Source organism: Stegodyphus dumicola, chromosome 2 (assembly GCF_044657685.1).
Source record: "Stegodyphus dumicola isolate Sdum_Otavi_A_Nest chromosome 2, ASM4465768v1".
Taxonomy (NCBI): Eukaryota; Metazoa; Arthropoda; class Arachnida; order Araneae; family Eresidae; genus Stegodyphus; species Stegodyphus dumicola.
The window spans coordinates 25,263,110-25,288,565 of NC_140769.1; the positions used below are offsets into that span (position 1 = coordinate 25,263,110).

The 25,456-nt window shown below is 33.7% G+C and overlaps 1 protein-coding gene across 3 annotated transcripts in view; it reads right to left on the reverse strand.

Moving 5' to 3' along the window:
• Positions 1 to 25,456, reverse strand: part of LOC118186109 (glutamate receptor ionotropic, kainate 2-like) — a 550,727-nt gene that overhangs the window by 50,822 nt on the left and 474,449 nt on the right. For all 3 annotated transcript variants that reach the window (XM_085810533.1, XM_085810531.1, XM_085810532.1), the window contains exons 9-11: positions 14,892 to 14,993; positions 7,238 to 7,441; positions 3,358 to 3,918 (exon numbers count right to left, since the gene is read on the reverse strand). In XM_085810533.1, coding sequence (XP_085666659.1) covers positions 3,358 to 3,918; positions 7,238 to 7,441; positions 14,892 to 14,993 — 867 coding nt within the window. The remainder of the gene's footprint in view (positions 1 to 3,357; positions 3,919 to 7,237; positions 7,442 to 14,891; positions 14,994 to 25,456) is intronic.

Consider the following 25,456-nt stretch of genomic DNA (forward strand, 5'->3'; position numbering starts at 1 on the left):
TATTCTTTCTAAGAAAAATATAAAGTTCTTATGTTTGAATAAATAATATAATTCCTTATCATGATTATATTAGGCTGAGATATCAAGTACGAATGTGTGTAAGATTTTGAACCAGATCAATGGAGATTTCGGCGATTAAACCACTATAAATACCGGTTAAAATCATTGTTATCCCATAATATTATAATTATGCAGTTTTAATTTTACAAAAATTATTTTTTATTAAAAGTTTTACTTTTTATATCCATAAAGCATAAATAAGATACTATAAACGTTATTACTGTAAGCATTATTACTTTGACAACTTTGAATGCCTATTAAGGAGAACTCATTTTTTTCATTAACGAACTGAATAGATTGCTTCATGCTTGAACGAGCTTAAACGTTTTGTGTCTTGTAATTGAACTAACTATTTTATGCATGGAACACCGACACATTTATTTTATTCTGATTACAAATTTCAAATTTTACTTATAATTAAGCTTACACACCCATTTTCTATTAATGTACTAATGGGCGATGTGACAGGAAAACAGTCTGGGCGTCAAGCCCTTAAGGAATGTAAACAGTACGTTCACTCGCAATAATTGGATAGCAGGGATTAATCATGGTAGTCCTTATGCATTATATATTCTATTTCAGCCGGGGATGGCAATACAGCATACGATTTCATATGTTTTGTTGTTTATCTGACCCATTTCCAGCTACATCGTTACACACCATTTCTCATCTCTTTTTTTATATCTCATTATGGATGCTCATTTTCATGTTGCTATTTTTGTACACTGTGCGTTATAACATTTCCAAAGTAAATTTTCATTTTCACAACTGTAACATACAATTCGACTAAACAATTAACATTTACTCATTGCTCAGTTATTTATCATCCTTTTTTTCATGTATAAAATTTTTTCTAAGCTATAAAAATTAAATACACATTAAGGAACATGCGAAGCGTCGTTAAGGTTGAGTTGTTGGAGAAATGTTTTGCTGTGTTCTTCTTACATGTTTATTTATGCCTTGTGCTTGATTGGAAGTTTAGAGATTAGCAACTGAGGTTTTCTGTTGGCAGGATTGTTAATTGATTTTTCTCTCGAAAACTACAGAAATTACTATACGCTGTGTATAGCATTTATCAGTTATTAGAGTGTTAGACTATACAAAGTTCTTTGTGTTATTATAAGTAAGAGAAATGTAGCCTTCTCTTAGAAACTAACTGAACTTTAACTTACCCGAACAGTCTATTAACAAAGACGAGATGATAATAGAGTTAGTGTCTAAATCTAAAGTCTACCGATAACATTAAGTAGCAAGCAAGCTAAAATATAACCTTAGAAATATTATATTTTTCTACAAGAAACCTGAGAAATTAACTGGCCTAGATTAAAATTTGTTTATAATCGCCTATACAATGCGACTGATCATATCCAAATCGTAACGAATTATCGCCCACCACAACACCATTTGTGCGACGGACCGACAGAGTTTTCAGTAACTTTATTACACTGATTTCAAAACGAAAAGTTATTACACTGTTTGAAACGTTATTACACTGCTTTCATAACGGAAAACATAATAAATACGTCTTGTTAATATGTGATTCAATCTAGACATCCCGCCTTCCAGCTGTATGTGCTAACAATTACATCACAAATGCGTATTAAGAAAGGAGAAAAGAAGCAAATTTCCTTGCAGAAATGAGAAAAATTGTTTTGCAGATTATATACCATATAAGGATTATGTTAATTTTATTAACAGATAAATTTTGTGTTAAAATTTCTTTCCTGTCGCTTCTGAATTCCAACTTACCACTTCCGGCCAGAACGCAGTTTTAGAATCACGTTTGAATGCAAATGTAGGAAGAGCGGTATTTAACCTCGAACTTCTACTGTCTTAGTTAGAGAGAACCAGAGATTCTGGTTAGCACGCGTCCGCATTTTCAGGCTACTAAGCTACTATTATGCTCGCTGGAACTACTTCGCTGGAAACACATTTATACTCTAGACCCTTGATAGCTTGGCAGTCAATTAGCATTAAGGGGCCAACTCCGTTAGAAAGTTTGATAGCTTCGTCTGTATCTCTTCAGTTAAGATTAGTTTAGTTTAATTCTTAGTTTCTTAAGTTCAAGCCCGAGTGTTGACTTTATTGTACAACTCCAAGACGGAGTTCTGTTAAACTTTAGTTCGAATAATGAAGGGTTATTTCACCCTTCTCACTTGTTGTTTTTACCCCACGAATTCAAGCGATTATTCGCTTATTAGTTCTTAAGATTCTTCACATTCAACTGTAACTTAGAAGTACACAAAACAGAATATTTACAAACATTAAACAAAATATTTCTTACATAAGAATTTGAACTGACCTCTTGTCTGAGAAACTCATAAAAAATTACTGTTGACTGACCGAAAGCAATAAAACCACTGCGTCGATTTAGTAAAAACCAATGTAAATTCAAAACTTTTCACTTATCAAAATCTAGGATGCATCAGTGGTTATGTAGTAAGATCGCTGAGCACTGGGAATTCGACCTGGATTCAAGTTCAGGTGAATGCGCTGCTGGCATGGGATCTTTCATGGTATTTCCCAAGTATAACTTGAGAATACGATTCAGTTTCTCTTTAAACGTATTCTACAAAGGCATGTCTTCATAACCCTAGTGTGATTTGCAGCAATTAAAAGGATCCATTTCTAAATATACCTAATAATCTAAACTTACCTCAGGTTCAAACATGCTAATACAGGGTAGGACGAACGCATCAGCTTTAGCTTCAGCGCAAGAGATACTAGCAAATTAGTAGAATTCACAAATAACGCGCGTCTTTTTGTATTCGATATTTATTTCTTTTTCTTCTCCATCAGTTAATTAATATCTTCTGGTGACAATTCAGTTTGCGCCCACAAAATCATAGATAGATAGAGTATAATGAAACTTAAAAGTGGTTTTAAATCATACTAAACGTTACAACTTTTAATATCCATTACCAGTGATTGTACCTAACTCCCATGCTATCATTGCAGCGTATTAAATGCATATATCCAAATGAGTGAAGCCTTGTAATGAGTGCAAAACGGACTCCACCAAAGGCCAAAATAAAAGGACCTCTGATCGCTTACACTTTCAGAGATCATCGATTCAGCAACATAATGCTAGTTCACCGGATTCAAATCTAGGCAAACAGATCAGTTGGATAGGCTGTTTTCATGGTTTGCTCCGTGTAACGAAAATAAACGTATCTTTCAGAACGGTTTTTACGAAGGCATATCTTATAATGTGCTTGTCCGTAATCTAATAAATCGAATTCGTGTAATGAAATTTAGGGATATATTTATTAATCTAAAGAGTATTGAGAATCTTACCCTGAAGAAAGTCATGGTCGATCCACCTTCCAGTGTACCATATGCTATTTTATTTTGTTCTGCTAAGTCCTCGACGCTCTCTATAGGCGTTATCATTCTTTCTACAGTCAGAAAAGCAGCAAGGTTGGCAGTGTAGGAGGAAATCATAATGAGTGTGAAGAACCACCACATGGCGCCGATGATCCTCGTGGAAGTCGCCTTGGGATTCAGATCGCAGCCCTGGTGCATCAGGGTAACGATGGTGAACCAAAAACTGTTCGCCAAGCTGAACTGATTCTCCATAATATCGCAATCGCTGACGCAGGGATGGGGATTTTGCCATTCATAGGGACTGAATCTGGCCACAATGAACATACAACAGCTGACAAGGGCATACGCAGCCAGCACGTAAAGCCAAATGTCTACGGCCAAGGGACTCATGAAGGAGAAAAGGCGCGATGGCATACTCTTTGGGAGTTTGAAGAGAATACCAATTCCGAGATTCATATAAGGCTTCGTAAAATCTATAACACTCTCTCGTGCATAATTTATTGTCATTGGAGCCATAGCCAGATCCGCATTCTGAAAAAGAGAAATTATATTAATTTCATATATAATGTTTTACGGAATATTTTAATGCATTAGGGCAGTAACTTAAGCCTGTAATCATTAACTATACTTTTAAGTTTATATTTTATTAGATTACTTGATGCAAATATTTAAATGACTTTCTTGGATTAGGTAATTTGTTTCCATACATTAAATTATGTCACTTTTCAAGCTTACATTCCTAAATTTTGCTTGATGATACCATATGTTATTTCTTTTTACCTTAAACTTTTAAATTAGTCCTTATTAGGAAGATTAAGTAGTTTTCTGCTCGAGCTTTGCGGTTTTACTTTCAGAAATTGTTTACGTTCTTTCCCAGCTGCCATATTTATGATAGCAATTTCACTGTCGCTGTTAAATGTGTCATTTCTCGACGTCAGCTTTAATGAGTTTGAATAAAGTATTGTATTCCTTTCGCTTATCCAGATTTTTCTTTAAATATTATAAAATTGCTTGCGCAGTTTCTGCATGTTTTACAAATTTAAGTAAAGTGCATGCAAATATGGTACTTTTTTCAGTCCACATTCATTAAAATATTCGAATTCCTCCGAGTACAATGAAATCAAAGAGAATGCTTTCTTTCTATATATATATATATACATAAATATAGTAAGCAAACATCAGTTATATATATATATATATATATAATGCACCTCTCTCATAGACCGATAGTCTAGTCCTAGAGGCTTTGCCCTAACCACATAAAATAATAAAACAAACCAGAATTTGAGCTCCGTTAAGCAGCCATGTGATGTGTTTTTATAGCGTTAATTCTTTTATCTATTCACGAACCACAACTGCCATAGGAAAAAGATATTAACGCATCTCTCTACGCATTTAAAGGGGTAATGACAACCAACTCTGAGATGTAATGTTACCTTTTTTAAACACCGGTAATTCATCGGTAATGTTACGAGTTGAATAAGTCAAGTAAATTGAGAAATAGTAAACTAAAGTTTGGTGAAAATATTTCGCTGAAAACACATTTATCGCCGTAGCTAATACATAGAATGATGTTTGAACTTTCCTGCACAGTATTCAATAACCGATGTTTTCTTGACTATGGCGAGGGCAAAAATGTTAAAACATACGTTCCGTTGCAGATGGTATTCTATCAAGCCGAGAGAGAAATTCGTGTGTCCTATTGTGGTGAAATAAAATGGAAAACTATGCTAAAGTAAAATACAAAACGTTTAATAATTTGAAAAAAAAATGTTTCTTATTTGCCATAGGTAACTTATATTCTGGACTCAGTGCATGCAGAAGTTTTGCGTCTAATTACAAAGTAAAATATTTTTCCGCCTTTACCAGGTGCCTTCATGATGTAATTGAACACTACGTCTGGCTAGCATTGAGAGGTCTGGAGGCGATACCCAGGGAGAGCAGTGACGTTTTTTAACATTTCCTGCTTCTAAAATCCCAAATTAATACAACTACATTACAAATATTTACACTCACTTTTAATTTTAAAATAATTGAGTGCTAATTGTTTTCACGGAAGCATTGAAAGTTTAGCCCTTTAAATGCATGAATTTTTATTTTTATTTTTATCATGAAAGTCAAAAATACATTAGAATTAATATCAAAAGAAATAGGAAAAATATGAAAAAAATCTAAACAGAGATTTAATTCCAATTTTTGAAAACGTATTATTGTTGTCAAGTGGCTACATTATGAAAAAAAAAATGTGATAGGGAAATGTGTAATAACAATTTTATGTAAAAATACATAAATTCTAAACTTGTTCAAACATTTTTAAAACGTCAAATTAACAACAAACACAAAATCAAAAATTCGTAAATAAAAATGATGTCCACCTCCTACACGTCAACTCACAATAATGACCGTTACACCGTTAGTGGTGCCACCACACTGAAACGTTTACGTAAACAGTATGTACCCAGTTAGTTACACTACGCAGTGAGCTAAAATTTGGGTTTCGATTGATTTACGTGACTAAATATGACTATGCTGCCAAATGGCAGCTATACATGAATTTAAGGGTTAATAGTATTTTACTTTTTTCTTCCTTCATTTACGTTCTTACACGGTTCGCGGATTTGGAGCACTTGATGAAGTATCAAAACACACTTTACTAGCCAGTATTGTTCAAGACAGCAGCAATAACACTTTTACAGTTGTCGAAGAACTACTATAAATATGCTGAATCAATTAGCGACACAGCCTTCACACTATCAGGCGATAACGGTGGAGACAGCTTCACGGCAAAGCACCAGAGTACAGCTCCCGACTCTGCTAGGTCGTTCTCGGAACTCCACGTACTCTCCAGACTCTCCACGCTACAGCTCGCGATGCACTCGACGATACACTAGAGTACAGCTCCCGACTCCTCGGTTCAGTCGTTCCCGGAGTTCAACACACTTAGATCAAACTCGATGGTGCACTAACTCGCGATACACTAAGAGGCTCTTTCGGTGCACTCGACGACCAACTCAGCACTAGACACTAAATCGCGAACCGACTATCAACTCGATCGAGTCCGCACGGACTAACTCTCCGCGTACCAGCAGGGTTTATGTAGCTTTTGGCTTGTATTCGAAAACAAAAACTGGGCTAAACCAGTAAAAATTGGTTTCAAAAGCCATATCGCTTATTTTTTCGCCAAGTGGGCGATTTCTCACCAAATGTGGCAATCCTGTCTTCCCGTCCCACTTTCTGGCAACCCTAAACCTGCTTTGCGGGGAAGCTATCTTACCGCGGCTAGACATTTCGTAACAATATTTATAACAAAGCAACTGCTCAAATCAGATTGTTAACATTCTTTTATTCTCTATATCGAATTTTCTATTCAGGGCGTTGTTGATAGTTCACACCAACCATTTCTTCGAGCATTATTATCCTTTACTTTCTGGCAAAAATGTTTATATGTTTTCTATGCTCTAAGATTAATTTTAGTCACACCCACAAAGAATGAATTTATGAATTATATTCGATTAAATAACACTACACGATTCAAAATTTATTTCTCATTTTTTTAGTTATATCTCTTCCAAGTGGCAAGTATCATCTTCGAAATTCAATGAAAAAGTTGCAAATATGCAAAAAATATACTTAATAGATTTTAAGGAATTACAAAAAATTATAGACTTTCAACAAGAGTATAGCAACATAACTTTCTCTTATTATTTACCATTAATTAACTGAAAATTCAATAAAATATAAATATAATTTTGTCTAAATTATGCTTTCATAAGCCATAAAAATACTAGAAGCGGAATTAGGATTAAGGATAATTTTGATACAAACAGAAAACGTTTAATAAAAAATTTACCTTATCTATTATTTCTCTCACCAAACCATTCCACTCTCCTGTTGTGGTATTTTCAGCTCCAAATTTTTTGTCAGGCACTATGTAAAGTTCGTAACTAAATCCTATGAGGTCAGCAATTGTCTTTAAAAGATCGATGCAAAAACCTTCGAATCTCTCATTTCCTGTCAAATTCCTGTCGGCTTTTACCATTACATAAGGCGTGGACTAGAAAGGAAAGTGAAATATTAGTTATTTAAGTTAAATGATAGTTATACTAGTTATTTTGATCAAAGAAAGTAGGAGAATATGTTTTTAGTAATAAATATAAGTTATTTTGATTACAAATCAGCTGCAGATAATACTCGAAAATGATAAGGTATTGACTACCTAGTTATATTATATTAATTACATACTGCTGCCTGCGTATGGGTTAGTAATGACTGAATACACACAGAATGGATGATAGCTTGATAAAATTTATTTTTCTCAAAGAATCAGTGTAGAGTTCTGGAACTTTCTAGAAAATACTCGTACAGCTCTTCTCAGTCTAATACAGCACAATTCGTAGTTACCGCTTCAAACTAATAATAACATAATAACGTTAAACCCAACGCAATGCAAAGCGAAGTTCGCACGGAGATCCCTCAATATTCTTAAGGTGTATTCTGAACTGAAAAGCTGAGAACTGATGCTGTCTCCGGTGTCACATAGTTTTCCCATGGCCTCCGAGAAATCTCTAGAACTTCTCATTTTCTAAAATTACTGCAATGGATGCACGGTTAAAGTAACATGTTAGGACCGGATTCGGTTACAGTTACATATAGGGATAAATTAGAGAATTAGTTACAGTTATAGAGGAATCGAACAAAAAAGTTATCAAATGTCTGCCTTGTTTGGCGACTTTTGGTAATTTCTTGCTAAATTTAGGGAGAAAAGCTTGGCGATATCTCGTCAGTTGAGCGAGTTGGCCATTTACATCAATGTTAAATAGACTTGGACCTGTAATCCTATTCAGAGCTTCGCTTTTCTTGAAGTCGTTCATATTACATTATACAAAATTCGTAACAATACTGGTAACTATGGGAATGAAAAGTATTCGTTTCTTTGAATATTCTTTTATTTCTCACAGATATATGTTTCGTGTTCTTTTGAAATTTCGCATTTGCTATTCGATTTCGAAGAGTCCTTCTACCTGACTGTGGTACTTTAAAATGATCATAATTGTAAGATTTTTTCCTTCTCTTTATTTATACGAGACCATTTGATAAAGATATTCATGCACAATAATAATTCATAGATTACATCGACGCTGCAAAATAAAAAATTATGAATTTATTAATAATTTTTGAAAACGAAATATTTCTGTTGCTCAGATGAACAAGGTTCATAACTACAGAAAGATAGATTAAAGATTCGAGATTGTTAGAAATAATTTATTGGCATTCATTCGCAAAAAAAATATTATTATTATTTTCTTTGTTCCTTTTACGAAAAACTTTATTTTTCACTCATAATTTTGTTCTGACGTTTTTTTGATTTATTATAGAAGAGAATATAAATTGTGCAAAAAGGAGATGTATATGCACGTTGTAAGATTATTCTCCTTCCACACTGCGTGCCTTCTTGGTGTATTTAAAAAAGTCTGGGGAGAAATCGGAAGATCAGTTCGAGTCCCTGCAAAGGCATTGCCCATTTTTTTACATCTACTGTTCAGAAATAAAATCCTAATTACTTTAGAGTGGTATAGTACGGACTAAAAGGTGGTGGAAAATAATTCACCATCAGGATTGGGCGATTGGATCATTTTCTTCTTATTCATTTTTCATATTTTTAATCTCCTGCTCAGAAATAAAATTCTCACGTCTCTATTCTAAACTTTTAAAACATTTTCACTAATGTTTACGACTGAACATTTTTGAGGAAGAAACTGTGTGCCTTTTAGTAAACGGATGAATATCAATGATGTATATTATAATTAGCCATCAAGTTTTATTCCTCCGAAATATTCAAAATGTTTCTTCTGTAACACAATTTAGTGATGCATACAAAATTCTAAACCAAAAACGTATTAAAATATGTTACATTTTTTTTTGCTCGTTCCTAGCTAGTTCGTTCTTAACCAAAAATAGCAGTGAACCTAAATTTTGAACTGTGAAAGAAGGAATTAATAAAAAAGATATATTAATAAATATACATCAATTTCAATTAACTTTGGGGAGTTAAAATTTTGAAAGCTAATTTTTAAGAACTATTCGTGCGATGGTTACGACTCAAATTACGCCACAGTGATGATTCGTGCAGTGTGGCATAATTTGAGTAGTAGTAAAGAAATACGGAAAAAAATCGGTATGATATTGCAAAAGAAATCCGATTTAGTATCAAAATACTTAAGTTAGAACAATGTTATATATGAATCTGATATATATATTTTAAGTCGAGCTTTCGAGACATGAAAAATGCAGGTTAAATTTCGTCAATCGGTCCAGTAGACTAAAAAATATAGAACTCTTCTTATTTTTTGGTGCGCAGTATATAATATAATGTACACTATATTGAAATTTGATCAGATACATTTAATATGCGCATACGAATCTGTCGAGTCTGTTAGGCTATTCTCCTAGCGGTCAATATCTTCTCGACATTGTTTCTAACTCAACATATTTCAAATAAATTGTGGGAAACTAGAAAGGCTCAGCAGAGAGAATGGGAAGAAAGTGCTCGGGGTTATTACTATTTGTCAGCAATCTAAGCCTTTCCTGTCTCTCAGCAAGGATCAGGTTGTGCTTGAGTACAATGTTCTTGCCGCAAGTGTTCGTGGAACAATGCTCGAACACTCAATGAGAAATCATTATTCCTAAGTATTATAGATGTATTCATTATATTAATGTATGATATTGAGTTGTTTTTGCATATGAATGCTTTGCATATCTTTGATTTTGTTTTGTTTAAAAAAAATCTCAATGTATAAAGAGCGCACAAATTTTTGTAAAACAGGCGCACAAATTTTTCGAATGGATTGAAAGCATTATTCACAGTTATAAAAATGACATGTTAAAAACAAATGTCCTCAGTTTAATTTGTAAATTGCAATTTATACCGAAATTTTATTGTAATCTCTTTATGTCCTACATCTTTAATTTTAATAAATAGTGGATTCAGTGCATGATGTACCAAAACAAATAAACTCTAGACCCTAAGGAACCCATTCCAAATATGAATTCCTGGTGTATTCACAGGATTCCTTGCCAATGTAGTTTAATTTACATAAATCAAACTGATACATCCTTAAAATTTCGCGCTAAAGAATATGAGGCGTATCTCAGGAAAAATGAAGTACAGAAGATTTCTGTTGCCCAGCACTGTCGGTCTGAAAATCACACTTTCCATTTTTCTGCATGCAAAATTATTCAAAAAAGAAAAAAACTTTCATTGGTGAATTAGATTTTCTAGAGGCATTTCACCTTCAAAAAATTCTTCCCGTTCTAGTGTACGATCCTAATTCCAATTCGTCTTTACCTTCAGCCTTTAAGGAAACTATGTTTTAGTTTTCTTGTTTCATCAATAGATGTCGCCAGTAGCTTTACTAGTGTCCAACCATTCTTATCACTGTATCTTTTCTCGTTATTTACTCTTAGGCAGCTAAGGAAGGTGGCTCTTAATTAAACCATCAGAACTAGTCTCGCAAATTTGACAAATATTATGCTGATTCTTGTTTGACTTCTTTAATAATGTCTACGTACAATTCACAACAAATCTATCTTAACCATATCATATTTATCTTAACAGCAAATCTTATCTATGCATTTATTATAGTTTTAGTACTCAAAAGCAGTTTTATGCACATGATAATTTCAAAGTCTTGTTTTAAAAGCGTCAAGCATATGAGTGTATCTTCAAGCGTCAATAAAATTGTAAAGTATGCAGGTTTTGTGAGAAAAATAGATGCATACGTTAACAGATAATGTCTACGTATTGGTTTCGAAATCGAAGCGAAATACGTTTACAATATAAAGTATGTTGTTTGCTCAACGTATGTCAGTATTCTCATGACAGAAATATATGACTTATGACGTATGATCACAAATCAAAATGGCCTTAAGGGACACTGCAGGATGTTATGTAACGCAGAAAACAATTTATGCTGTAGGCCTATCGTCAAGAAGTTACAGCGGCGCATGCAGAAGTCCCTGCAGGCACATTGATTAAGGTTGTTTAATCAACCACTAGCCGTTGTGTTATATGCATGTCCGTTAAGGGTCACTACTTTGACTTTTTTTCAGTACTCTAGGTAACTCGGCAGCTATTGATGTGAAAAAATGTATTAATCTGTGATAACCTAGCCTACGATATATATGATTATATTAACCTATATTTAAGTTCGATACAAACATATAATTAAAAGGTTTTTTTGTTAATACGTGTATATATTTTTCTGTAATTTTAATATAATGTAACAATCAACATAATATGAACGTCTCAACATTACATTAATCAGCGTTTATAAGACATAATTACTGTTAATTCATATTAAGTTCTAAACTTCGAGTTATTAATTTTAACTAAATTATACTCTAAATTTAATGTTTTTGCGTACATATCTGATGATGTATATGAACGTATAAAATCAAAAAAGAGTTATATCATGATTTGATAATTTGCAGTGACCGGTTAAGACATTTCTTTTGGCTCTGAAAGCAACAGGATAAATATACCTATACCTAGCTTCTGTGTTTTCCAATATTCTGGTACCTTTAAACAAGTTAAAAACCGAAGCACAAATTGTATGAAAGAAACTCATCGAAATTCTAAAGAAAGCCTGATAAAGAGAAATCCAGCCTTTGCTTCCTTTTTGGGGATCGATATCCAGCGAAAGGCAGGAAAATGTCTTAACAGCAGAATAACGCTCCACAGGAAGCGTTCAATACGAATAACATTTTATTACCAAGAGTGAGAAAGGTTAGGCAGCATGAAAAGAAGTATTGTACAAAGAAGTGAGGAAATCGTGTTCATCGCAAAGGAATCCTTGTAAGCTTGTTTATCCAGATTTAGAAGTAGGACACAAAGAATGGTTGAAAGAAAACATGGCGCATCGAACAGTTACAGGCTTAAGATAAGCTCCGCCTTGGCACAAATCGCTGGAAGCTATTTGCAACTTAGTGCTTTGAAGTCGCGCAGGATTATGCTAGCCAGTCACTGCATGACTAGTCTCCCAGTCACTATAAATTAAGAAACTAATTTCTCGAAAATTAACGTTATATGCATATGAAAAACTTTACAACCGAGGAAGGATTCTCTGAAATTTATAAAAGAATCTCTAAAATTTGTTAAATGAATTTAATTAAATTTTTGCGAATTTTACGCTTATTTCTCATTAGAATTAATTCACATTTATAAGTGGATTTTTAGACATGAATGATAACTATACAAATCATTCACGCGCAAGGAATAAAACATCACGCCTTGCTTCAAGAATTAGATTGATAAGTAAATTAACCTGTAAAGACCTTACTTTATTCTAACCAATTATTTTTATTTTAAGAAACTTCCTTTTCCCTTCTGATTTCAAATTCCTACCAGAATGCAAATTTAAATGACGTAAATGCAAATCTAAATGCATTCGGGAATAGTATTTAAGTAGCAGAGGTTAAGAGTGCACGGTAGGAGAGTTAGTTCTGAATTTATGCCGCGTGTTTGAAAGTAGCTTTGTAGCTGAATAGTTGGTGCTAGCCAATTACTTTAGATTATATTGATATTCTAGGCTCGGCTTTGCTGTGTGCAGCCGATTAAGCGGTTTGGATTGAGAAGGAGCCAATCGTGTAGCTAAAATTTAATTCATTGTGATTTTACTTTGTGTTTAAGTTACTTAACCACCCATTTACGACTAGTAATTGCATGAGCCTTTGAAATGAATAATATTACTTAATTAAATTTAATTACTTAATTAAACATTATCATATAACTAGATAAAGTCCATTACGAATTCCTTAGCTACTTCAATCGCACTAAATATGTTATCTATAGTATTACTAAATAATGAAAAATCCGTATGCATAGATATGCGTATGTTTGTACTTCGCACTGTGCAAAAACAACAGCACCTGCAGCCAGAAAATGTTAAGCAGGTACAGTCCTTACCAAAACATATGGGCCTCGAAACCCTAAGCTTGACTTTCGAGTTTATTTATATATTTATTTCAGGTTTCGTACCAATTTAATTAAGGTTCAATTAACAAGCTCAGTTATTTAAAAGAAACCTGTTGTCCCTTCTCGAAATAAATATTTTTAATCTTCTGTGCGTCAGTGTGCTGCCTGCGCTTTGGTAAAGTATAAGACATTAAATTTTTTTTCAAGGTTTAATCTGTCTATTGTTTATTAACAAAGGGATTTCACACTAGAAGTACGGCGTTTTCCGTATACCATAATTACGATCAGCGGTCATTTTGACCGCTTGTTCCGAATAGAAGAAAAGACGCGCTTTTTGCTAATATTATGTAAAGTTAACGCTTGTAAAGATACATTTTGCTTGTTTAATAAGTAATAAATTAAACTGAGTAAACACATGCAAACAAAAGATAACTTAATGTAACAAAGAGTAAAATAAAGTAAAGTGAGTAAATTTATTAAGCGAAAGATAATTTAATATAACAAATAGCTGAAAGAGAAGAAAAATCACTCTAGATATTTTCAAACTTTTTATCATTTAATAAATTGCCTCATAAAAATTTTCAGTATTAAATAAATATATTAAAAATTACACATTACATTGCTCGGTTTTGCTGTAACGTATTTTTTTACAGTATTCACACGTATTCAATTTTTTTTTTGTTTCTGCATGCATTTATCTGGCACCGTTTACGCTTACGGGTAGGGTTGACGAAAGTACCACTTCTCTTTTCGTTAGATACAGAAAGTTTGTGAATTTTGGATGAAATTTACATCTTTCGAAGCTCTCCTGCCGTATTCAAAATAAAATCACGACTTTCTTATATCAGTTATTTCCTTCTAAATTATCCATTCATTTATTACTGCCAAATCAAGAATATTAAAAAAAAGTAACTTGAACTGACCAAAAGCTGGATGAGGATTTCATAGAGCCTTTTCTGGCTATCGCATCCAAAATATCAGGTAATAGTCCCATTCTTGCAACTAGATGACGAGCGTTTTTCTCTTTTCTTTCTCTGACTGAGATCTAAGAACGAGACTGGATTCGAGCGCGCTCCGAGAAGCGTCAATAAAGAAAACCTCTACGTTAGAAGAGGCAGTTAAAATGTCATTTTAAAACAGCTGCTTTAAAATGTTTAAATAGTGTAATTTAGTTAAAATATATGTAAAGACAAGTTTGCCTCTTTTTAAGGAGAAAGGTTTATTGGAGAACCTGGCGTTACAAACAATGAAGGTAAATGAGGCAAGCGAATTTTGTTTTATTTATTTATTTATTTATTTATTTTTGGCAATAAAGTTCGCTTTCTTCTTATGCTTTCTAAACTTTTGCTGCGATTACTGTGAGTTAACTTGCGTTAAAGGTTATATACTTCACATATTGTTTAAATATTAGAAAAAAGTAAAATTAGCACATACAAAGTATAAATAAAAATAGATATTATAGCTTTAAGTTAGTTTACATAATCCTTCAATTTTGTAGCATTAAATATGATGCATTATAAAAGGCGCTTACCTCGATTGTCGTCACTTTGAGAGTGATATTTGTTGTTCCAAATTCATGAAAAACATTATGATTTGTGATGTTCAATCGTCTCGCTGTGGACCATTCTCCAACCTAAATGTCACAAAGAATGACAAAGGTATCTGTCATCATGAAAAATAATTACAGCTAAAATTTTTTTGAGATAAATATTTCTCGTATCAAACATTTATTTTCCGTATATAATTTGTAAAAAGTTTTTATATGGTAATAAAAATGAAACAATACTGGTGATTATACATATCCTAATATATACAGGCGGATCCTAAAATCAGCAAACCTGGAAGGAGGATACTCCAATGAACACATAATGTGTGTTTAGACAAAAGATCCAGGAAAATATTAAGTTTTGGTTCCTTTTTAAGTATATGTTTAACTGAAATTATATTCTTGAAAGAGTTATAATGCCAAATCTTGAATACATGCTCTGTCTGTGAGCTTAAAAGATATTTTCTCCCTCCCTTCCGCATGCCCTCATGGTTTAATTGGGGCCTACTCGACGGATATTCGATAATCCGGAGTTCGAACCTCGGCGAGGGCAGTGTACAGTTTTCATGTTTCTGCTTCAAAAACACCTAATGATTCTACAGTGGTGCTCAAACCAAAAGATGGGGGACATAATTCATCGCCCCAAGGATTTAGCAATTGAGTCTTCTAATCCCTAGTCACCCTTTAAGCCTCTGAGTGACCAGGGGTTTCGCTAAGAAAGCACAAATTTCCCAAAACTACTATAAGAACAAATTATTCTTTTGATTTTAATGTAAAAACTCTCCTGGTATTTCATACCTGGATTTGGTTTCTTTTGATATATTGCCTTAATTTCTTTGTCATATTTTAATATGCACGTATATATGCGTTCTTACAGATATCACAAAAAATATTCTAGGCCGTATATATACGGCCTTGCCGCTTAGAGGGTTTTAAAAGAGAGATATACTAGGTAGCTTCTCCCTCCTTCCGGCATGCCTTCGTTGTGTAACAGTAGTACACTCGGCGCATATTAGAGAGGACTAGGTTTGCCTCCAGGCGAGGGCATTGCACATTTTTACTGTTTCACTGTTTATAATAAACTAATGACTCTTAAAATGGCGCATGAACTAAAAAGTTATGGACAATAATTCGTCACGACCAGGATTTGGCGATTGGTTCCCCTAATCCACAGTCTCTTTTCAAAAAAGGAAGTATATAAGGAATTTTTTCCCTCCTTTCCGCATGCGTGCGTTGTGTAACGGTAGCACATTTGGCGCGTATTTGGGAGGTCCGGAGTTCGAACTTTGGAGAGGGCGGTGTACAATTTTCACATTCCGGCTTCAAATAAACTTAATGACTGTAGAAGATGTTAGTAATAAAATCAATGTTATACTGTCCTGTTGTATAAAAATATTATCCGCGTCCTGTAAAAATAGCAGTCATTGGATTTTATGGCATTCATGCAGGTTGTAGCATCTGTATCCCAGTTTTGCTTTCTTATTAAACACAAAGTTCTGTTGAAGTCAGGGACAGACTGGAGTGTTTACAGACATTATAAGATATTTCTCCCACCTTCTTAGCAAACCTTCGTGGTGTAATGGTCAGCACGCTCGGCGCGTATTCGAGAGGCCTTTGTTTCGAGTCCCGGTGAGGGGATTGCTCATTTCTCACGTCTTCTGCTTGCACAATATCCTAATGTCTCTACAACCCTAAGAACCAAACCTGAAAAGACTTTGGTTTCCCATATATATTTATGCTTGTTTTCTCCCCATTTTTTCTCTTTCAGTCTTAGTTTAGCGGCATCATTTTATGGTAAATTCGGCAATGGAACATTTTTGTAGTGATCCTCTCTCTTTGATTTCGCAATGATCTTTCTGTGATGCACTTTTCCTTTGACTTCACAGTGACATTTTTGTTTTGCCCTTTTCGCTAATGCACAGTCTTATTTTGGATAATAATTAACCCAGCTCTGTGTAAAATGGAGTCAAAATCCGTTAGGTTTAGCAACGTTGGTCAAACAGAGCTAAATTTGCATGAGAGAAATTTTTAGGTCTTCCTCTGCGATGAATTTTAAGTATTCCTTCGCTGAAAAATGAGTACATAGTGAATACTTACTGAAAGAAAATTTTTAATACTTTTTTTAAATAATTTTGAAATGTTTTCTTGTTTATGTGCAGTTACTTGTAATTTCTGGTTTTCTAAAACGTAAAAATTTTAATTAGAATTTGAAATTTCGTTTTTTTTTTTTTTTTTTTTTTTTTTTTCGATAAATAGCAAGCCCTTAGTTAAGTTTTTTCGCTCATGACTGTATCTATATATTTACAAATAAGAGTGACCGTTTTTTTTTTTTTTTTTTTTGTGTGTGTGTGAACATTTTTTTCTTTCTTTTTTGTGCAGGATGTACTTTAAAAAGGTGAAATACTTTTATTTACTCAAAAAATGACAAAAGATCAACATTTTTGATTTTTCAAAAATATAACAAAAAATAATTATTATTTTATATAAGAATATGAAAATGAGGTATGTGGTTGAAAAGAGTAAAGTAATAAAATTATAGAATCTTATTCATTATTTAATGGAAACAGATACCTTCCAATACCGTAAGTGGTAATAGTCTCTAAACATGAGCTATGGCTTTCTAAAATTTCTTGCATGCCTGTTGTTGGAAAAATTCTAATTAATCATGCATTAATTACACTGCTACTTAACTTTACGCAAATATCATAGCTTAAAGTACAGTATTAAGCTATGGAGAATTAGCATTTTCGTGGGTTCGGTTAAAATTTTAAGAATACATAATGCGCTAACATATTTCTGTCAAATATGAGATGTTAATTTCCGAAAATATTTAACTGCCAAATACGGGTTGTTAATTTCTGAAAATAGTAATTCTAGAAGCTGCTGCCTGAAATTGGCTAAAAACGTAATAAAATCATAAAATCATTCTTGAATTTAATTGAGACTTACGAACAAGTAAAAAAATTCTCCTATATTTAATGCGTTAGAACTTATGGAAATTTCAATATCTAAGAATTTACATTTCGTGGAGTTACAAAAAATTAAATATTTATGTTTAAATAATTTTCAGAAAATTTTGTATCGAATTTTGAGAAACATTTTAATTGTAATTATGTGCACAGGATCAATATTTAAAATATTAGCACCTATACGAAATTTTTTGAAGACACGGATTATGGATTACTGATAAAATAATATCGAATTTTTTAATTTATTTCCTTTGTAAATTGACTGTTTTATTTATTAATTTAAATACTCTAATCGGATGTCATAAAAATTACATTATAAAAATCCTGCAAAAAGTTTTACATTTCCTCCCTTGGGAACTTCGAATTACCATGGCAATGTATGAAGCGTTACACAATTTATTCAGCCTTGCAGAAATCTTATATAACAGAACGTATTCATCCGTAAGATAGAAGAACAACAGTAGTTTGGTCTGGCATGTATGCCTTCGGTCTCCAGACATAGATCAGATCATTTTTCAATCACTCTTCCGGAAACAAAGTCAGCATTTGAAACAGACAGCTTAGACTGAGGCGATGGCTATTCCCCTTTCTTTTTTCTAAATAATTCTGAAATCTTTTAAACGCCTCGAATGGATGTTTATTTTTCTCAGTAAGTGGATTATCTACTCTGGCAAAAAAAAGTATTGCCACTTTAAGGGAATAATTGCTGCAAGCCCGTGCACATGTGAATCAAAGAAATATATGTACAGCTATGTCTTGAATAAATTAATTTTTAATTTCACTTAAGACTTCACTTATCGATAATTAATGATGGAATAAATCATGGCATTTTTTTCTTCAACATGGATATTGATACTTTTAATATTTTTTAATGCGTGATTTTATATTCCATATCTTAAAATCATGGAGGATTGAATTCTGAACTATTAGGCTAATTTAATTATTTAGTCAATTTAAACGTTAAGTCTGACTGGAAACCTCGTGCAAAAATTTGAAACTCAAAATATTGGAAAAAAAATTAAAAATGCATATATGCGATTTTTGAAACATTTTTTTAAACTTTAAGCTTCTGGAAATTATACTGTAAAATGAAACAAAGTTTGACATTGTAATTCTTTCCATTTATTATTTTATTTATTTATTTTTTGCGTTGTTATTTTTCTTGCTTGGATTTAGATGGAGATTCTGCGGATATTTTCAGCTTCGAGAACAAGATATTTATTAGCTTGGAAATCAAATCAACTGTACTGAAGATTACTGTTCACGGCTGTTCTTTCTGAGGTACTCCTTCCAGATATACAAGACGCGTACTAGTTTCTTTTCATGAGAATCCTTGCTTAAGACGAGTATCAAATATTGGGAGCAGTTTTCAGATGACTGTAAAGCAGTTAGTTGTCATAGTACACATGTACACCAACATGCACTAACTCTGAACTCAATAGCGTACACCGCTTTCTTTTATTTCTAACTGCTATGTAGGTAATGCCTGAAAATTCCTTGTAGTTCTCCATTTAAATAGCTGTAAAGTATTATTCACATGTGCTATAGTCTATTTCTTCAAAACGACACTTCATAACCATTACCATTCTCCTCTATTTGTGATCACAATGTATGTCGTTTTCACCACGCAGAACTTATTTAACTTACTTTCTCCACCTTTTATGATAGTATAGTTCAAGGCAACCGTCAGTCACGAGCTTTTCTTCAAGTGAAAAATGTTAGGTTAGGTCGTAGAGACATCAGGTTATTTGGAAGCAGGACACATGAAAAATATGCAGTGCCCTCGACGGAACTCGAACTTTGGACCACTCGAATACGTGCCGAGTATGCTGACCATTATACCCCAAAGGCATGCTAAGAAGGCGGTAGAAATACCTTAGGTAAGAGCGACCTATTGTTTTCCTTGCGTGAGTAAGACTGCTTAATCATCTATGCGAATTAACATCGCCTTCTTGGGGCCCATAGTGCGTCTGTTGCCGAGGCAGTACTGTTGTTTGTTGCAACTGACATCAGAAGATCTGCCACCGCTCACAGTGTCATCAGTTGCCCCGTTTTATGCTCGGACTTGGGCCGGTGGGGCAACTCCGCTGCCTAGATTATATGTTAAACTTAGACTGAAACAGTTAAACGGAAATAGAAAAAACAATTAGACGTCTTGAATCATCTGCTGCTACTGCTGTTCCCGGAGTTACAGATGCAGGCGGAAAAATGACTGAAAATTCATATTTAGAACAATGCACAGTATGCTTTTGGCACTGTTTTACGCAGTAACTTCCTTCACCACTCAAGTCTCGTTCAAGGTCCCAGGTCCTTTAGAAAAGCCTTAAAAAACGCGTATGACAGCATGGTGTGTATCACATGCGTTTTGTTTGTATAATCATACTCTCTTCTGCACAAGTCATCCAGCCGGTGTAGATGTTGTGTAGACTATTCTATGTTCATGTAAACTGAACTCTAAGTTAACTTTTGATAAATTCGAAGTACACTTTTGTTAAGTTCATTGTTCAAGTAAAATACTACTTTTTCATTTCGATACATCATAACTTCGTGTCCTTAACAGTTTGCACACATCATTATGTGTGTCCATAGCAATTTTCACACTGTGTCGCAGTTATCTACAAAGCAACCACGAAATTGCAGTTGGGAAGTTCATTGTAATATGTACACTATTTTACTATTATCCACAGAAGCAAATGTTTTGTAAATAATAACTTCACTCCCAGGTGGTTAGTGATCCTGACTGCCATCTTGACTTCAAATCCCGGAAAAGACAAGATTGTAACATTCCGTCAGTTCATAGGAGGCAATGGTGGCCACCTAATTAGGTGCTTCCATAATGAAATGGCTACCACTTTCGGCCTCAGTAATGGCGCAAGGCTAATGGCTATTAAATCAAGCGCCCGGAAATTAAAAAATGTCTCTTTCGAACTTTAATAAGATATTAATTAAGAGAATATCACTTAAGAATTTTGTCACAAAATAGAACAGCATATACGTTTCATTCTCATTAGGATATGGGCCAATTAATTTTCAAAAAAAAAAAAAAAAACAGAAAACTAACAAAAGCAGGAAAGATAATTAAAACAAATGGAAACGAAAGAAAAGATCTGATATTTTCTGCCATTGCTGCTGACAGAAGCTCAGTTTTGTAATTAGCCCTTCCCTACAAACTGATACATCATCAAAGTAAAAATGTTTATTTTGCAATACCATCAGTTTTACATTACAGAAGCAATTCCTATCATGTCCTTGATAACTGTAATGGGATATTGATTTATGTTGCATTACGCATAATTTTATCAAAAACAAAGGAAAAGGCAATTGCAAAAAGAGCAAGAATACATTATGAATATCCTGGCATATATCATAAGATTTTTACCCACTGACTCCACAGCATATAATTATTTATACGATTTCTCTTTGCCCATTCAAAATAAGTTCCTTCTTTGCATTCCAAGTTATCATATCAATATTCATCACTTCATATTAGAAGCGTTTCATAATAGATGAAGATACAGTGAGTTTCTAATGCAATCAATAACCGTTAAATGATTTTTTTCTGAGATCATAGAAATAATGATTAAACTAGAAACTATTTGTCATAATGAAGAAAAATTTCATTTATGCTGTAAGACTGATAAAACTTAAGATAACATTTTTATAACTCGACACCAGTGAAAGATAACAAGAATTAATACATACATCTTGTATTAAAATGTTTAAGCAAAATGGAAATTAATTTTCTACAAATATATTTCCTTCCCACTTATATTCGGCAACTTTAACTATTAAAGGTGAATATGACTATGACTCTCTTTCTCTCACACATACTTATATATATATATATATGAATGAAATAAAAAATATATGAATCAAATTATAATTTAATCTAACGGTAAACTCTTTAATTCTTCCTCTCTAATTTAAAAATCGTAATAATTTCTCGGGATTGCGTCATTTCTAGATCACTCCATTTTACATGGCCTGCGCAGCGCTGATGATGTAATAATTGGAAACTAAAACATTTGAATTCAAACGAAAACTTTTCTCTTCGTGTGCTTCCATCTTGCATAACTACGCACTTCAGCTTTTGACTCTGTGCTGCTTAGATGCTGTTTCATTCCGTTCTGTACCTATTGCAATAATATCAAAAATGTAAATGTTCTTGAATAAGCACAACTAGAGTGCCAGGTGAACCGTGGCCACAAACGTCAACTGGAAAATAAAAATGGAAATAAAACTGCTTAGACTGACAAGTTTCTTAGATATTACCAAATCAACATATAAGCATACTACGCAATAAGAATTCTTCAATATGGATCTAATTACGCATCAACAGTGCTCCGTCTTTCATTGCTATTATTATTTCATACTTCGAACTAATGTCTAGCAGAAATTTTGATGGCGTAGAAATGTTGATCCATAATGGTTAGGAAACTGGAGGCGAAGGCAGATTAAATCTTCATTTTTTATTCCAGCAAACAAATTATGCCCACAATCAAGTTGGAACATTAATTGCATTTATTCCAAAAAGCTTACATTTTTAGATAAATTTTCAGTAAGATAGCAGGAGCAAACAGACAGCAGACCAGCTAGGCCAATGCGTAGAAAGCAAGTGCCTTATGTTCAGGGTGAAATCTTAACTCAGACTGAGCTAGTTTTGGTTCTCAATGCATTTTGATTTGATAGTTAATATTTCTGTAAAATTATTATTGGCTTCTTGAGTTTTAGTTCCATTTACATTATCAGAATTATTTAAGAGTCATATGACATGGATTAATCTTGAAATGATGCAGTGCAGCGAGAGGTTACTATTTTTAGAATTGAGAAGGGAAATTTACATTGCTAATTTAATTTTTTACATATTCTTTATTTTTCTTACACACACACACATATATAGATATATATGAATGCGAGATTCTAACTCCATAGCCCAACCTTTTTCTGGCATGCTATCTAGTTTAACTGTTGACCGCACGAGTGAAAATGATAGAACTCTCGCCATTTTGTTTTCTGAAGTGAGATGAACGATCTTGCATATGTATTAATACATGAACGATGTTGTACATGTATTAAATTTTCATTAAATGTGTTTGTTACAAAATGAGTTGTAGCTTGCCCAAGATATTAAACAAATAATTGTTTAAGAACGGAACTTCCGTATTTCATCACTTGTTGTACTTATCGATTGCGATATTCAACCGTGCGATTAAATGTAATACATTTCTGATGCGAGTAAGTGAACTTTAAAAATTTGAATTTTGTAATATAACACAACATGAAGTTAGTGAATATAAAAGAAATAGAAGTTGCTTTCAAATATAAAATAATTAAGGAATATTAAGTCACTTCATAAATTTATATTTCAGCACGAAAGCGACAATCAGAAAAGAAAGCGACTCAAGGATATGTATTAGTCATATTTTGTAATGGTTCAAAATAAGAAATAATTAAAAATAATACAAATAATTTAAGTAATTTACAAAATAGCATAATTCCAGATGAGGATGATATTGTGTCTGCCGATGCATCAGACCAACCCAGCCAATTCCTTGTTGAGGATATGTTTCGAAAGTGATTTCGAATACCTTCTTTAAGGTGATCAACTATTTATGCTCTTATTTCTTGATTCGGCTGCAAAAAATAATAAAAATATATTCTCACCCTGTTCGTGTCCTTCCTATCTTGTGTTTTGTGTCATCACAACCGCTCCAGCAAAGCATTTACGACCACGCATTGCTATGTGTTTTTCCATCGTCTAGGTGTGCTCTATTTCTATAATGACTGAGAGTTTGCAAACGACATGCTGAAATACCCTGTTTACAGGGTGAATTTGAGCAAGTGGTAAAAACTTTAGGGGGTGAGAGAAAGCAAGCGAGCAATTTTCGTTATAGAATGTATGATCGGAATGGAACGGTGAGAAGTTAAAGAGTTATTTTCCGCTGTCACATTTAAAGAATTAACACAAGAATGACAGGCGCTACTTCAGAAAACACTTTATTAACAGAATGCTCAAAGAAACTCCAAAGACCTTTCGCCATCTGTAATCCAGGCCTCACACCTGAGGGATAGGGATTGAAGAATATTTGCGAAGGTACCACGCAATAATCGAATATCGAGGTCAACAACGGTGATCCTGGCGACTAGATCCATATTAATTTCAAAGAGGCAGTTGTGGATTAGTCTTTTCATATGGCCTCACAGGAAAAAGTTCAAGCACGAGAGATCCGATGATCTTGGTGGCCAAGCTAGGGGACCACCTCTGTTATGTCGAGAATTTCAATTATTAATATGTGTTCTAAATTATTATTATTCTAATATTTTTATTTGTATTCATGTGTATTTTAATCTGGGAAAAAAAGTATTCTTAAGCTCTTAAGGTTTTATTTAACTCATTATTCTTGAGTGGGAATTGTAACAAGGGCGAGAGACGGTTGCGAGGACACACATCTGGTTTATGGCGTTTCCAACAATGAAGGTAGTAGGGTATGTATTGTCGCCTTTTAGCTAATGCGTGTGAAACGGAAATCGTTTTTCCTGTCGCTTTGGCAGTTTTCTTACTTCAAGACAGTGGGAGGTGTACTAAGTTAAATAATTGGATACTCGTAAAAGCTAGTTTCGCTTGTTAGTTGGGGGGTCTATTTTTTTTCTCACGTTATGTGAGTGCAGATGTTTTTCGGATTGCATTGTCAGATTTTCTGGTGTTTGATTCGTCATGGGTGTGTCATTTTCTCAATTTAGATAACTTAAAATTCCGGGATTGGTAAGATTTAATTTTATGATTTTTTTGAAAGCCTATGAACTCACAGAGGCGGAGAAACCGAGATTTCCTGGGTGTTTGCACCAGGCTAGAGTTCATTCTGATTCTGATTTGCAAGAAGAGTAAGAGGAGAAAAAGTGGGGGCTTGACCCTTCGGGTCTTGCTTCTCGCGAGCCGCGTGAACAGCCGGCAGAGGGTATGATTTTTCTCACGGCTTTTAGCTGGCGAGAATTTGCGTTGGCATATGGCATAGAGCTCAGCAGAAGAATTTCGATTTCTCTTATCCCAAGAATTGTTCGGCAGATTCTCTTGGTGATCCTGACATCCTGATGCGGTATTCCTGTTTTTACCGGCTTTGACTTCCTAATTAGATTTTGTTCCAAAGGTGCTCTACGCTTATGGTGAGTTTCGGGGCTTCCAGAATGAAAGAGACTCGTGTAGGACCCTTCTAAGGTGTGCATTGCTGTTTATTCTGCCTGTGCCAGCTGCGTCGATTTTTTTTGTTCATCATTCCATGCTCTGGAATTTATTTATTGTAAGGACAGCATCAATGGTGTTGCAACCAAGTCATCTTTAAAATTTGCAAGAACTGTCTGCCTCCATTAACGACGATTTTGTGAATAAAGGACAGCAGGAATAATGTGGTGCTCAAGTAAACTTTGGACGCTGGACGATCTGTGGAGCTGTCAAATCACCTTATTAAATCAGTATACGAAGGTATTCCCGAGTAAAGTGAGTGTTGCAGATTGGACTTCACCCCGTGAGTGATTTTTTTTTATTTGTTTTACTTCAATAGTTATCTTAATACTCAAGCAAGAGTC